Below are 15711 nucleotides of genomic sequence, written 5' to 3' on the forward strand. Positions count from 1 at the left end.
TAGTCTTTGGACTCTAAGAGGGACTCTTTTATCGTATGTTAGAAAGTAATTCTGTATGTACGTTAATTGTTATATTGTAAGGAGTGAGCGCACAAGACATAGATTAATCTATAGGTCAGATGTATTGACTGCCCACACACTGTACACAGATTTTCAATCGATTTCAGCATCATCTGTGGAGCTGCCGCCTGTCTGTCCACGTCTCCCTCCATTCCCAGCAGAGCTCTCACCTGTCCCGCAGGCACATGTCCCCCCCATGTCCAATGGTTTACTCCATGCTGTGGGACTCCTCCCCTTTGTGTCTTCTCTCTCTGTCATGTGACACAAGCTGAAGTTCAAACACTAGAGGTCCGGCGTGTGTCACATGACAGAGAGGAGGGGTCACGGGGAGGAAGAGACCCGCGGCATAGAATAAACCACCGGACACGGGAGGAAATGCGTCAGCAGGACAGGTGAGCGTATTGCCAACATGCTGCGTCAGTCATCGCCAAATTGAACGCCGCTAGCGACGCGCTCCCGAACACCGCTGATGAAGCAAAATGTTTCCGTCCTCCGCGATCGACAAATCAATTTCAGACGGAAATCGATCGATCTGGCAATGTTTGTGTTAGCAATGTCTAGTGATCGTGATTGAATCTGATGTATATTGATAGGTCAATTCCTCTAGTGCATGGCCAGCTTGAGACTACTATATGGAAAATGTGGTCCTTATTTCAACATTTTTTTTTATAAATCGATTAACCAAAGCTATGGTTTAAAGAGGCCACACAAAGGTATATAGAAGAAACAATTACTCTGTAGTCCCAATTTTATATTAATTATGCTGGGTTTAGCATCAGAAAAACTTCCTACATGTATATATTGTTGTATATTGGTAAGTAATGCCCTCCCAGTGTTTAGCCTAGGCCATTTAGTTATGCAGCCTCTGCCCCAGAGCACTCTGGGAGACCAGATGTTGTTTCTGCTTACTTAGGAAAACACAACAAACATTCTGCAGTGATGCACCTGCCTGCAGCCAAGAATTCACCACCAGGAATATTCTAAGAAGTAATACATCTTATTTTATTATGTTATATTCAGTAAAGCTCATCTTTAAAGTGAAACCCCAAACTGATTTTCATCCCAATCAGTAGCCGACACTCCCTTTCCCACAAGAAATCTGTACCTTTTCTCCAATAGATCATCAGGGAGTCTATGTGGCTGATAGGTGAAGCCCCTCTCACAGTGTGATGTCATTGCCTTGGCCCTGACAGTTTCCTGTCTGTGAACAGTGTTGCATTGTGGGAAATAATGGCATATATATTCATATTCTTAGTGGGTGCATTTATAGATAAGAGCAATTGGTGCTGTTTTTTCCCTGTCTGCCAGCAGTACAGATGACGACTTGCAGACTCAAGGCGTATCAAACACCATGAGCGAATTACATAGCAAATGTCAATTATTTCTTGATCTAGCATCTCTTTTGTAACTTCTCACTTTGTATTTGTTTGTTTTTTCTCTCCCTACAACTAACTTTTGGAAAAGTTTTTTGAAGCCCATATCCAGGCAAACAATCTTTTAAGGTGCCCATAGATGGTACAGTTTTTATTTTATTTTCGTTTAGATAAATTAGTTCGATTATTCCGTTATATATATATATATTATAATCGAATATAAAGATATTTCCAGCATGTCCAATTAGATTTTTCTCGAAAAAACGGGATAGTCGTTTGAATTTCTGAATCGAAAAAAATATATATTTTCGACTTTCATTTAATGCGATCATTTAGATCGAATAAACGGGAAAATCGAATGTTTTTATTGTATCGCGTATGGGCACCATTAGACCAGTAGAGGCACTTCGCTTGTTTTAGAATGCTTGGAAGCTCCTCGATTAGCTTATGTCAAATAACAGGTAATAATACCAGGTAAAGTACCCGTTGTGCCGCCGAGACACTGCGCCCTTCCTCTGCGACAGACTGTCAGCGCTACAGGCCGCAGACCCTAACGGATTGTCAGACGGAAGCCAATATGGTATTTTTTAACAATATCAGTGGAGTTTAATGGACACTTTCTGCTTTTACACTAAAGTTCTGCTATTCAAATATTCAACAGGGGAAATATGCCAATTACACCAGGCTCCGATTGCCAGCCTGTCACTTCTCCGCATTCTGCATGTTCCCTTCCTAACCGGTGACAGGAGGTAGTTAGAGTAATAAATGGCAGTCACTCTGCAGCCTGTCTCTTCCCTCCACATAGTGGGAACATGGACTGACCTGAACTGGCAGAAAGACCGGCCTTTTATTCCATCTCAGCCCTGTAGGGTCTCAGCTCAGGCATTCGATTTCTGATTTGTTGGTGCTGCTGATGCCAAAAAAGTTAGAAACTTTATTTCAGAGAGAGGAGGAGAGGTTAGAGAAAAGGTCAGGTCTGTTTTACAGTCAGGTCAAGGTTGGCATTCGAGTTGTTGAGTTTTAGAGTTAAGGTCCATCCACAATCTCAGGAAAAGTCAATGAAAACAGATGGCCAACATCACCGAAACTACTTTCGGTGATGTTGGCCCCCCGGGTAGTATAATTGCCCCAGGTAGCCTGGAGGGGGTAGCAGCCAGGAAGGGGGGCAGCAGGCACAATGGCAGGGGGTGGGGTTGTAAAGGCATTTTTATGCTATGCAATGATGGCTGCCCGTGTTTCCTTCCACGTAACCATCCATGGGTAACAGAGGAAGAACAAGGATCATCCTCCTGTTAAAGCATCCAGTCTGCTATTCTAAAGGTGGGTACACACATCAGATAAAGGTCTTTGGAAAATGAAAGATCACAGACCAATTCTACCCCCTTCCATGTAGTATGAGAGCCATACCTACACAGTCTATTCTATGGAGCTGCACTCCTCATCAGACAGAAATCTTACCCCCTTCCATGTAGTATGAGAGCCACACCTACACAGTCTATTCTATGGAGCTGCACTCCCCATCAGACAGAAATCTTACCCCCTTCCATGTAGTATGAGAGCCACACCTACACAGTCTATTCTATGGAGCTGAACTCCGCATCAGATAGAAATCTTTGCAAGATGCTGCACACACAGATACTGTACACATGCAACAGATCAGTATCTGCAAAAGAACTGTTCCTACAAAATGCATTCATAGTCTATGATATCTGCAGATCCTCATACACACCTTGTTTAACGGACATTCATCTGCAGATCAGATCCACCAGGATGGATCTTTGGATCTGCAGATAATGGTCTGATCTGCAGATGAATGTCTGTTAAAGAAGGTGTGTACACGATCTGCAGATCTCATAGACTATGAATGCATTTTGCAGGAAGAGATCTTTTGCAGATACTGATCTGTTGCATGTGTACAGCATCTTTGTGTGCAGCATCTTGCAAAAATGTTTATCTGATGGGGAGTTCAGCTCCATAGAATAGACTGTGTAGGTATGGCTCTCATACTACATGGAAGGGGGTAAGATTTCTGTCTGATGGGGAGTGCAGCTCCATAGAATAGACTGTGTAGGTATGGCTCTCATACTACATGGAAGGGGGTAAGATTTCTTTCTGATGGGGAGTTCAGCTCCATAGAATAGACTGTGTAGGTGTGGCTCTCATACTACATGGAAGGGGGTAAGATCTCTGTCTGGGGAGTGCAGCTCCATAGAATAGACTGTGTAGGCGTGGCTCTCATACTACATGGAAGGGGATAAGATTTCTGTCTGATGGGGAGTTCAGCTCTATAGAATAGACTGTGTAGGTGTGGCTCTCATACTACATGGAAGGGGGTAAGATTTCTGTCTGATGGGGAGTTCAGCTCCATAGAATAGACTGTGTAGGTATGGCTCTCATACTACATGGAAGGGGGTAAGATTTCTGTCTGATGGGGAGTGCAGCTCCATAGAATAGACTGTGTAGGTGTGGCTCTCATACTACATGGAAGGGGGGTAAGATCTCTGTCTGATGGGGAGTGCAGCTCCATAGAATAGACTGTAGGTGTGGCTCTCATACTACATGGAAGGGGGTAAGATTTCTATCTGATGGGGAGTGCAGCTCCATAGAATAGACTGTGTAGGTGTGGCTCTCATACTACATGGAAGGGGGTAAGATTTCTGTCTGATGGGGAGTGCAGCTCCATAGAATAGACTGTGTAGGTGTGGCTCTCATACTACATGTAAGGGGGTAAGATTTCTGTCTGATGGGGAGTGCAGCTCCATAGAATAGACTGTGTAGGTGTGGCTCTCATACTACATGGAAGGGGGTAAGATTTCTGTCTGATGGGGAGTGCAGCTCCATAGAATAGACTGTGTAGAGTATGGCTCTCATACTACATGGAAGGGGGGAAGATTTCTGTCTGATGGGGAGTTCAGCTCAATAGAATAGACTGTGTAGGTATGGCTCTCATACTACATGGAAGGGGGTAAGATTTCTGTCTGATGGGGAGTTCAGTTCAATAGAATAGACTGTGTAGGTATGGCTCTCATACTACATGGAAGGGGGTAAGATTTCTGTCTGATGGGGAGTGCAGCTCCATAGAATAGACTGTGTAGAGTATGGCTCTCATACTACATGGAAGGGGGTAAGATTTCTGTCTGATGGGGAGTTCAGCTCCATAGAATAGACTGTGTAGGTGTGGCTCTCATACTACATGGAAGGGGGTAAGATTTCTGTCTGATGGGGAGTTCAGCTCAATAGAATAGACTGTGTAGGTATGGCTCTCATACTACATGGAAGGGGGTAAGATTTCTGTCTGATGGGGAGTGCAGCTCCATAGAATAGACTGTGTAGGTGTGGCTCTCATACTACATGGAAGGGGGTAAGATTTCTGTCTGATGGGGAGTGCAGCTCCATAGAATAGACTGTGTAGGTATGGCTCTCATACTACATGGAAGGGGGTAAGATTTCTGTCTGATGGGGAGTGCAGCTCCATAGAATAGACTGTGTAGGTGTGGCTCTCATACTACATGGAAGGGGGTAAGATTTCTGTCTGATGGGGAGTTCAGCTCCATAGAATAGACTGTGTAGGTGTGGCTCTCATACTACATGGAAGGGGGAAAGATTTCTGTCTGATGGGGAGTTCAGCTCAATAGAATAGACTGTGTAGGTATGGCTCTCATACTACATGGAAGGGGGTAAGATTTCTGTCTGATGGGGAGTTCAGCTCAATAGAATAGACTGTGTAGGTATGGCTCTCATACTACATGGAAGGGGGTAAGATTTCTGTCTGATGGGGAGTGCAGCTCCATAGAATAGACTGTGTAGAGTATGGCTCTCATACTACATGGAAGGGGGTAAGATTTCTGTCTGATGGGGAGTTCAGCTCCATAGAATAGACTGTGTAGAGTATGGCTCTCATACTACATGGAAGGGGGTAACATTAGTCTGTGATCTTTCATTTTCCAAAGACTATAGTCTGATGTGTGTATGAGCCTTAACTCAATCAGCACTACAGAAATATCTCCAGCCTTGCGCTCATCAACCTTCTCACCTGTTGTGGCGGGGCTGAAATGTAGTGGAAATTATATTTTTGGGGATTAAGGTAATTGTTAGGGCAAACAAGGGCTTTGCAGTTCATCTGATCCCTCTTCGGGCTCAGACACACTATTAGCGCTTTTGTGAGCGCTTTTTGGCCTCCAGAGCTTTCTGAGAGCTTTTTAAAAAAATACTTCTGACTTACATTAAAATCGCAGTAAAGTCGAAATCCCTATTGAGCCCACCCGGATAGAAGTGACAGGATTTTGATGTTAAAGCAATGTGAAGTAATGTGGATACATAAATTGGAAAGCTTATATCCGGGTGGGCTCAATAGGGATTTCGACTTACATTTGTTCTTGTAAACCTTTTAGGTGTATAAAATAAATGGATTACTACACTGGTTGGGAGAATGAACATTGCTACAAGATTTGGATCATGGATTAAACTATATATGGTCATATATATATATACACACGACCCAACAGGAAATGACATCATGGTAATCTGGTATCCACCCACAAATCATAAACAAAAATACAGGAAGTGTGGTAACACTTCCTTGTATTTTTGTTTATATGATTTGTGGGTGTATACCAGATTACCATGATGTCATTTCCTGTTGGGTTGTGTATATATATGACCATTGATTCATTGTTTGGCATTGATAAAGGTCAAGTTTGCTGCAACTCCACGTGATATATATATATATATATATATATATATATATATATATATATATATATATATATATATATATATATCTCTATCTATCTATCTATATATATACATATACATATATATACATACATATATATATATATATATATATATATATATATATATATATATATATATATATATATATATACATACATATATATATATATATATATATATATATATATGCTCATTTGAAAGCACAGGATGACACTATAGCCATTTCATTCCCAATTGTTTCTGAGCTAGGTGCTTTTGCTTTACTGTTACTGATTTTTGCCTGGGTTTTGACTACTCTCTGCCTGCCGCCTGCACCAACGTCTGCCAGGATTTTGACCACTCTCTGCCTGCCGCCTGCACCGTCCTCTGCCTGGATTTGGACTACTCTCTGCCTGCCGCCTGCACCGTCCTCTGCCTGGATTCTGTCTATTCTCTGCCTTCCCGCCTGCACCAACCTCTGCCTGGATTTTGACTACTCTCTCCATGCCACCTGCACCGTCCTCTGCCTGGATTTTGACTACTCTCTCCCTGCCGCCTGCACCGACCTCTGCCTGGATTTTGACTACTCTCTGCCTGCCGCCTGCACTGACCTCTGCGTGGATTTTGACTACTCTCTCCCTGCCGCCTGCACCGACCTCTGCCTGGATTTTGACTACCCTCTGCCTGCCGCCTGCACCGGCCTCTGCCTGGATTTTGACTACTCTCCCCCTGCCGCCTGCACCGACCTCTGCCTGGATTTTTTTTTTTTTTCCTCCTTTTCTTTTTTTCTTGATTAGCTCAGAGCCTAGCCACAGTTTATGAAGGACCAACCATATTGATAGGCTTCATCACCACGCTCTTGGTGTTGGGCATAAAGTCTCATCATATTTGCTAATCAGAATTTGCCAATCAAATTTAATTATTTCATAAAATTAAATAAAGAAGGGGAGAAAAGAAACAGACCAAAGATGAAGAAAAGTACCGCATCCTCCCGCGTACAAGACTGCGCCCCCCCCCCTCAGCAACCACGGAAGCAAAACTGTGCACCCCACAGCTCAACATTTATCTACACACTGCCCTATGCTGGACACCACACACGCACACAGACACACGCACAGACACACGCACAGACACGCGCGCACACAGACACGCGCGCACACAGACACGCGCGCACACAGACACACGCGCACACAGACACACGCACAGACCCACGCACAGACCCACGCACAGACCCACGCACAGACACACGCACAGACACACGCACAGACACACGCACTGACACACGCACTGACACACGCACTGACACACGCACTGACACACGCACAGACACACGCACTGACACACGCACTGACACACGCACTGACACACGCACTGACACACGCACAGACACACGCACAGACACACGCACAGACACACGCACAGACACACGCGCGCACAGACACGCGCACAGACACACGCACAGACACACGCACAGACACACGCACAGACATGCCTGGATTTTGACTACTCTCTGCCTGCCGCCTGCACTGACCTCTGCGTGGATTTTGACTACTCTCTGCCTGCCGCCTGCACTGACCGCTGCCTGGCTTACAATTGATGGGACACACACACAAAAAAAAATTAAAACAGGAAAAATATACCTTTGCTTACAAATATTATATTGCCGCCATACATTGTAGTAAGAACATCATTTAAATGTTGTGATAGCCGGGACTATAACAGGCAAATAAAATAAGTGGGTTTTATTTATAGTAGCATTGCTTATTTTAAAAGTATAGGGGATGGAATTGGAGAAATAGTGTATTTTTTCTTTTCAATTTTTGTATTTGCCTATAAAATGCTTAGAAAAAGTAATAACTGAAAACAAGTATTGCCCAAAAAAAGCTTAAATTGTGGCAAAAAAAAAGATATAGATCATTTACTTGTGATGAGTAGTGATAAAGTTATTGGAGAATGAATGGGAGGAGCGCTGACAGGGGAAAATTGCTTCCATCCTGAAGGTGAAAACACTTGTGGGCTGACGTGGTTAAAGACTTCCAATAGAACCATCAATTGAATACCTAATGCAGAAGCTAGGTGGCACTCTTCACATTCAAGGAAATTTTATTTTTTACTTGCAGAACTACATTTGTCATAATGGTGATAAAGGGTGACGTTTCAAAAGGCAGCAATAAAGCTCAGTGCGTTGGAATATTTTATTTTATAGTTAGAAATACAGCAGATCCTATTCTTATCTATATTCATTGGAGGCGACAAACTATTAGACCGTGGAGATTACAAAGCCTCCTGGGAAATCCTGAGGGTGGCCCAGGTTCATTTTTGTCCGCAGCCCAATTAAGCCAAACCCGCGTGTTGCTTCCATGAATGAAGCTCTGCTCGATGTGGTCAACCGTGAAGAGCGGCGGAGGAAGAAGAATTCACCCGGAAACCTCATGTTTCATTATACTACTTTAATTATCAATTTACATGTTTAATGAAGCTTTGGCACTAACGTAACACCACGGAAAACATGAAAAATAGCCTTATTAAAAAAGGGGAGTTTGTCTTTAGTTTGTTAAATGATGTGTGAAGAAGAGAAGCTCTCGTTGTCCTCTTCGGTTCCACAGAACGCCTCTTCACGCCCATTCCGCTCTGAAAGGTGAACAGAGGAGAGATGTCAGCAGCCGCGGTACAATGCAGAAGAACATATAGACAGACCTCACTATATCGTGTCTCTTATGTCTGGATGCAGGGTGCCAGTAGCGTAGTCAGTGGGGTGCGAGGAGGGCGGGCCGCACCAGGTGTCACCTGATGCACTAACTCTGTATAACAGACAGGATGGAACTTGCCCTGCAGCTCTGCTTGCAGAGGATCTACAGATCTGTAAGCTCTCTTAAAGGAGAAATGAGGCAAACCCGAAAACAGCCTCTATATGTCTAACAGGCCCCACACTAAAGTTCCCTGTCCCCGCCATAAGATATCGACCCATGGCTGGGTCGTGGTCATCTGCGGATAACGCATCTCTCATGATTGCGCTCCCGTAGCTGGAAGCTCAGGAAGATTTGAACACAATCATGAGAGGTGCGCACGTGCGGAAGACCAGGACCCAGCCGCAAGTCGGCATCCTACGGAGTGAACCACGGCAGCTTTGGGCATGGCGGAGCATCGACATGGGACCTTATAGATCTCTAGGGGCTGGAAGAAGCCCCAGGTGGATCAAACATTTCTGTTTCAGGTTTGCCTCATGTATCCTTTCAGGTTTTACAGTTTGTTCGATAAAAACGATCAGATCTATAAGTCGTAAAAAAAATGAATTAAACCTTCTGGAGGGGTTTATCGATTACAATCTAGTTGGATGTCAGCTAGAAAAAAATCTAAAAACTTAAAGGCAACCTATAACTAAAAACATATAAATGAAACATTATCAGAGTGTGGTGTTGGGGGGTCAAGTAAGCATCTACAGCAGGGGTCTCAAACTCAATTTACCTGGGGGCCGCAGGAGGCAAAGTCAGGATGAGGCTGGGCCGCATAAGGGATTTCACGTGTCCCCGCCGCAAAACGAGGGCTGCAGAGCCCCCAAATCGCCCGGGGGGCAATCCACCGGCATTTCCTGGAAGGGGCAGAGCTTTCAGCTTCAGCTCTGCCCCTCCTGACGTCAATCGCAGCGGATCGCCGCCTTTGCCCGCCGCCTTTGCCCGCCCCTCTCACTCTTCCTTCACAGAGATGGGCGGGGTGAGGCGACGATCCGTGCGGCGATTGACGTCAGGAGGGGCAGAGCTATAGCTGGAAGCTCTGCCCCTCAGCGCAGTCGTGGATGTTTGCCCGGGGGATTTGGGGGCTCTGCAGCCCTCGTTTAGCGGCGGGGATGCGGCGGATCACTTGGGAGCACTGAAGCGAACTATAAGGTGAAATAGGCAAAAATAGTTCGCTTCCGTGTCTCTTTTGCCGGCGGGGGCCACAAAATATTGTATCGAGGGCCGCAAATGGCCCGCGGGCCGCGAGTTTGAGACCGCTGATCTACAGGGTTCTGCTCCTCTGCATGTATGGGGTCCGCCATGTTTATGATTGTCTGAGCACCGCTATAGCCAAAATTCCCATTACAGCCTATGGCGATCTCCAGCGTGTTACGTCAGGGCCATCATACACATGCTTGATTCTCGACCCTGACAGACTGTTCCAGCCGGGAACCATTCAGCGTGTGTGTGAGGATTACTCCCCCGGATCCTCTGTAATCTCAGATCCTTGGCAAGCAGAACTGTCAGGGCTGCACAGTGAGGCCCCAATACCATCCATTATCCTGCAGCACTGGGGGAGTCACAGATCAGTAACTGTTTCCTGCCACAAGGTGTAGATGGGCTGCCTAACTTCTGATGTCATTTCAAGACTTTACACATTGTTCAGCGACAGTCAGTCTCCCCCGCTAACAGCTCCGCCCCATTTCCCCAACACTAAGCTCTACAGCTAACAGCTCTGCCCCATTTCCCCAACACTAAGCTCTACAGCGACATTCAGGCTCTACAGCTAACAGCTCCGCCCCATTTCCCCAACACTAAGCTCTACAGCGACATTCAGTCTCTACCGCTAACAGCTCCGCCCCATTTCTCCAACACTAAGCTCTACAGCGACATTCAGTCTCTACCGCTAACAGCTCCGCCCCATTTCTCCAACACTAAGCTCTACAGCGACATTCAGGCTCTACCGCTAACAGCTCCACCCCATTTCCCCAACACTAAGCTCTACAGCGACATTCAGTCTCCACCGCTAACAGCTCCTCCCCATTTCCCTAACACCAAGCTCTACAGCGGCATTCAGTCTCTACTGCTAACAGCTCCACCCCATTTCCCCAACACTAAGCTCTACAGCAACAGTCAGCCTCTACCGCTAACAGCTCCGCCCCATTTCCCCAACACTAAGCTCTACAGCGACATTCAGTCTCTACCGCTAACAGCTCCGCCCCATTTCCCCAACACTAAGCTCTACAGCGACATTCAGTCTCCCCCGCTAACAGCTCCGCCCCATTTCCCCAACACTAAGCTCTACAGCGACATTCAGTCTCCCCCGCTAACAGCTCCGCCCCATTTCCCCAACACTAAGCTCTACAGCGACAGTCAGTCTCTACCGCTAACAGCTCCGCCCCATTTTCTGAACACTAAGCTCTACAGCGACAGTCAGTCTCCACCGCTAATAGCTCCGCCCCATTTCCCCAACACTAAGCTCTACAGCGACATTCAGTCTCTACCGCTAACAGCTCCTCCCCATTTCCCCAACACCAAGCTCTACAGCGGCATTCAGTCTCCACCGCTAACAGCTCCACCCCATTCCCCCAACACTAAGCTCTACAGCGGCATTCAGTCTCTACTGCTAACAGCTCCGCCCCATTTTTCGGTGGTGGTTTGTGGTGCAGATGACCACTTATTCAGAGACACTTCCAAGCATCAGAATTTCCAGTAACACATCTTTAAAAGCCGGGACTAGCCCATCAAATCTGGGACAGCTTGTAACTTCGCCATGGGGGACTAGTCAAGTAAAAATAGCACAATAAAAGGATGTCATGTATTATTTATTTGTAAAGCAGTCCAATGATGTCGATCACTGGAAGGACTTGCTAGTCATGAGAGGATGGGGCCACTTTTATGAGGTGCGTCTTTCATGGATGTCCCCAGGGAACGCACAGTGTATTTGATCCTCTCTCAGCCTGCTAGGCACTTTTCTACTCCTGCTAAAGTATTAATAAACACTCAACTGTGCACTAAAAGGGGCTATAAATTAGGCATGTATTTAGTGCATAAAGCTGCTGCATCTTCCATAATAAAATGGTGGACTGGGAAAGTTTAAAATGATCCTGGGGGTACAACAAACGTCATGGAATAACACTTTCGGACGACAGCAGAGGATACATTCCCTTGTCCATCTTGGACACTTTGCTGTCCCCATGCACTGGACTTTCAGAAGGCTTTTGCACACTCTAATTCCCATATGGCAATACCCTGGATGGTGAGTGTAAACATTAACTGGATCCAGCCAGTACTAATGTACACTTATGCATATATTTAGTTTTGCCATTCACATGTTTTCTCCCCAGCCATGTCAACATCCGCAAGGAGTTTGTATGTTCCCCCTGTGTCTTCGTGGGTTTCCTCCGGGCACTGCAGTTTTCTTACCACAATCCAAAAACATACAGAGAAGTTAATTGGCTTCCCCTAAATTGGCCATAGACTACACAATATAGGCATATGGTAGGGACTAGATTGTGAGCTCCTTCGAGGGACAGTTAGTGACAAGACTATATATGCTCTGTACAGCGCTGCGTAATATGTCGGCGCTATATAAATACTAAATAATAATAATAATACTACAGTAAACTGGATATTATTATTAATAATATTTAGTTTTTATATAGCACCAATATTGACTTGTCACTTAACTCTTCCTCAGAGGGGCTCACAATCTAATCCCTGCCATAGTCATAGGTCTATGTATGTATCATGTCGTGCATGTATCATGCAGAATACAGAATACTTTATTTCGCCAACTACAACGGTGGTTGTACCCGGAATTATTTTTGGCACATACAGGGTTGGCGATGGTACAGCAACAAGCATATAGAGAAAATACAGTGATAGAAGTCATATAGGGGGTCCGTCTGGGTGCTATATTGATCATAGTCTAAGGCCCATTTTTAGGGGGAAGCCAATTAACTTATCTGAATGTCTTTTGGGATGTGGGAGGAAACCAGAGTATCCGGAGGAAACCCACTCAGACACGGGGAGAATATACAAACTGTGCAGATAGTTCTCTGGCTGGGATTTGAACTGGCGCTGCAAGGCGAGAGCACTAACCGCTACACCGCTGTGCAGCCCCAGATGGTTGCATGCCCATGTACGGAAGATAAGGAGAAGATAAGAAACAGAAATAATGCTGGGAATACACCATACATTTTTACCCCCGATAGATGGGTTCAATAGATACTTTCCAACATGTCCGATATTTCTTCCGATCGTTTTTGGCTCGATTTCTCATAGAAGTGAATGGAAAAAGATAAGAAAAACAAGTGGAAGATAAGAGAATCTAGCACATACAGTGGTGTGAAAAACTATTTGCCCCCTTCCTGATTTCTTATTCTTTTGCATGTTTGTCACACTTAAATGTTTCTGCTCATCAAAAACCGTTAACTATTAGTCAAAGATAACATAATTGAACACAAAATGCAGTTTTAAATGATGGTTTTTATTATTTAGTGAGAAAAAAAATTCCAAATCTACATGGCCCTGTGTGAAAAAGTGATTGCTCCCCCCTTGTTTAAAAATAACTTAACTGTGGTTTATCACACCTGAGTTCAATTTCTGTAGTCACCCCCAGGCCTGATTACTGCCACACCTGTTTCAATCAAGAAATCACTTAAATAGGAGCTATCTGACACAGAGAAGTAGACCAAAAGCACCTCAAAAGCTAGACATCATGCCAAGATCCAAAGAAATTCAGGAACAAATGAAAACAAAAGTACTGTAATTGAGATCTAGCAGTCTGGTAAAGGTTATAAAGCCATTTCTAAAGCTTTGGGACTCCAGCGAACCACAGTGAGAGCCATTATCCACAAATGGCAAAAACATGGAACAGTGATGAACCTTCCCAGGAGTGGCCGGCCGACCAAAATTACTCCAAGAGCGCAGAGAAAACTCATCCGAGAGGCCTCAAAAGACCCCAGGACAACATCTTAAGAACTGCAGGCCTCACTTGCCTCAAATGAGGTCAGTGTTCACGACTCCACCCTAAGAAAGAGACTGGGCAAAAACGGCCTGCATGGCAGATATCCAAGGCGCAAACCACTTTTAAGCAAAAAGAACATTAAGGCTTGTCTCAATTTTGCTAAAAAGACATCTCAATAATTGCCAAGACTTTTGGGAAAATACCTTGTGGACTGACGAGACAAAAGTTGAACTTTTTGGAAGGTACGTGTCCCGTTACATCTGGCGTAGAAGTAACACAGCATTTCAGCAAAAGAACATCATACCAACAGTAAAATATGGTGGTGGTAGTGTGATGGTCTGGGGTTGTTTTGCTGCTTCAGGACCTGGAAGGCTTGCTGTGATAGATGGAACCATGAATTCTACTGTCTACCAAAAAATCCTGAAGGAGAATGTCAGGCCATCTGTTCGTCAACTCAAGCTAAAGCGAGCTTGGGTGCTCCAGCAGGACAATGACCCAAAACACACCAGCAAATCCACCTCTAAATGGCTGAAGAAAAACAAAATGAAGACTTTGGAGTGGCCTAGTCAAAGTCCTGACCTGAATCCTATTGAGATGGTGTGACATGACCTTAAAAAGGCGGTTCATGCTAGAAAACCCTCAAATAAAGCTGAATTACAACAATTCTGCAAAGATGAGTGGGCCAAAATTCCTCCAGAGCGCGGTAAAAGACTTGTTGCAAGTTATTGCAAACGTTTGATTGCAGTTATTGCTGCTAAGGGTGGCCCAACCAGTTATTAGGTTCAGGGGGCAATTTCTTTTTCACACAGGGCCATGTAGGTTTTGAGTTTTTTTTTCTCACTAAATAATAAAAACCATCATTTAAAACTGCATTTTGTGTTCAGTTATGTTATCTTTGACTAATAGTTAACGGTTTTTGATGAGCAGAAACATTTAAGTGTGACAAACATGCAAAAGAATAAGAAATCAGGAAGGGGGCAAATAGTTTTTCACACCACTGTAATTGAGCGGAGAATGGAGCAGAAAAAACGATGGGGTGGGAAATTGAGCGGAAAAACGTATTGTGTGTACCCAGCATCACACTGTGGTATTTAACTGCATAAAGATAACCTCACAGGCAACATATGAGGGCTGTGTAGGACCCCTTCTTAAAGAGACTCCGTAACAAAAATTGCATCCTGTTTTTTATCATCCTACAAGTTCCAAAAGCTATTCTAATGTGTTCTGGCTAACTGCAGCACTTTCTACTATGACAGTCTCTGTAATAAATCAATGTATCTTTCCCCTGTCAGACTTGTCGGCCTGTGTCTGGAAGGCTGCCAATTTCTTCAGTGTTGTGGTTCTGCTATGAACTCACTCTTCCTGGCCCCTCTATGCACACTGCCTGTGTGTTATTTAGATAAGAGAGAAGAGAGAAGCTGCTCTAATCAGCTGGATAAATCGTCCTCTGAGCTGGCTGGGCTTTCACATACTGAGGAATTACAAACAAGGGCAAAGCTGTTTGCAGGAAGAAAAGAGCAGCCTGAAACTTCAGTGCATGGGGGAAAGAAACACACAAATGATCTCTTGAGATTCAAAAGGAAGTGTGTATACAGCCTGCTTGTGTATGGATGTATTTTCTATGTGTGGACATACTGTACATCAACCTACTTCCTGTTTTGGTGGCCATTTTGTTTGTTTACAAACAAACTTTTTAAAACTGTTTTTAACCACTTTTAATGCGGCGAGGAGCGGCGAAATTGTGACAGAGGGTAATAGGAGATGTCCCCTAACACACTGGTATGTTTACTTTTGTGCGATTTTAACAATACAGATTCTCTTTAAAGCAAAGCTGTGAGCCCTGACTTACAACAGGTGTGCTTTGAATTCTGACTGT

The 15711-nt window shown here is 44.6% G+C and overlaps 1 protein-coding gene across 4 annotated transcripts in view; it reads right to left on the minus strand.

Moving 5' to 3' along the window:
• The window catches only part of RNF130 (ring finger protein 130), a 397837-nt gene that overhangs the window by 23379 nt on the left and 358747 nt on the right, over positions 1-15711 (minus strand). For 3 of the 4 annotated variants that reach the window (XM_068278404.1, XM_068278402.1, XM_068278406.1), the window contains one exon: positions 8585-8780. The exons of the other annotated variant lie outside the window; for it this stretch is intronic. In XM_068278404.1, the coding sequence (XP_068134505.1) occupies positions 8704-8780 (77 nt within the window). In that variant the 3' untranslated portion in view covers positions 8585-8703. Of the gene's footprint in view, positions 1-8584; positions 8781-15711 lie in introns of those variants that run through there. 4 annotated transcript variants of the gene reach the window in all.

The sequence above is a fragment of the Hyperolius riggenbachi genome, chromosome 3, assembly GCF_040937935.1.
Source record: "Hyperolius riggenbachi isolate aHypRig1 chromosome 3, aHypRig1.pri, whole genome shotgun sequence".
NCBI classification, from domain to species: Eukaryota; Metazoa; Chordata; class Amphibia; order Anura; family Hyperoliidae; genus Hyperolius; species Hyperolius riggenbachi.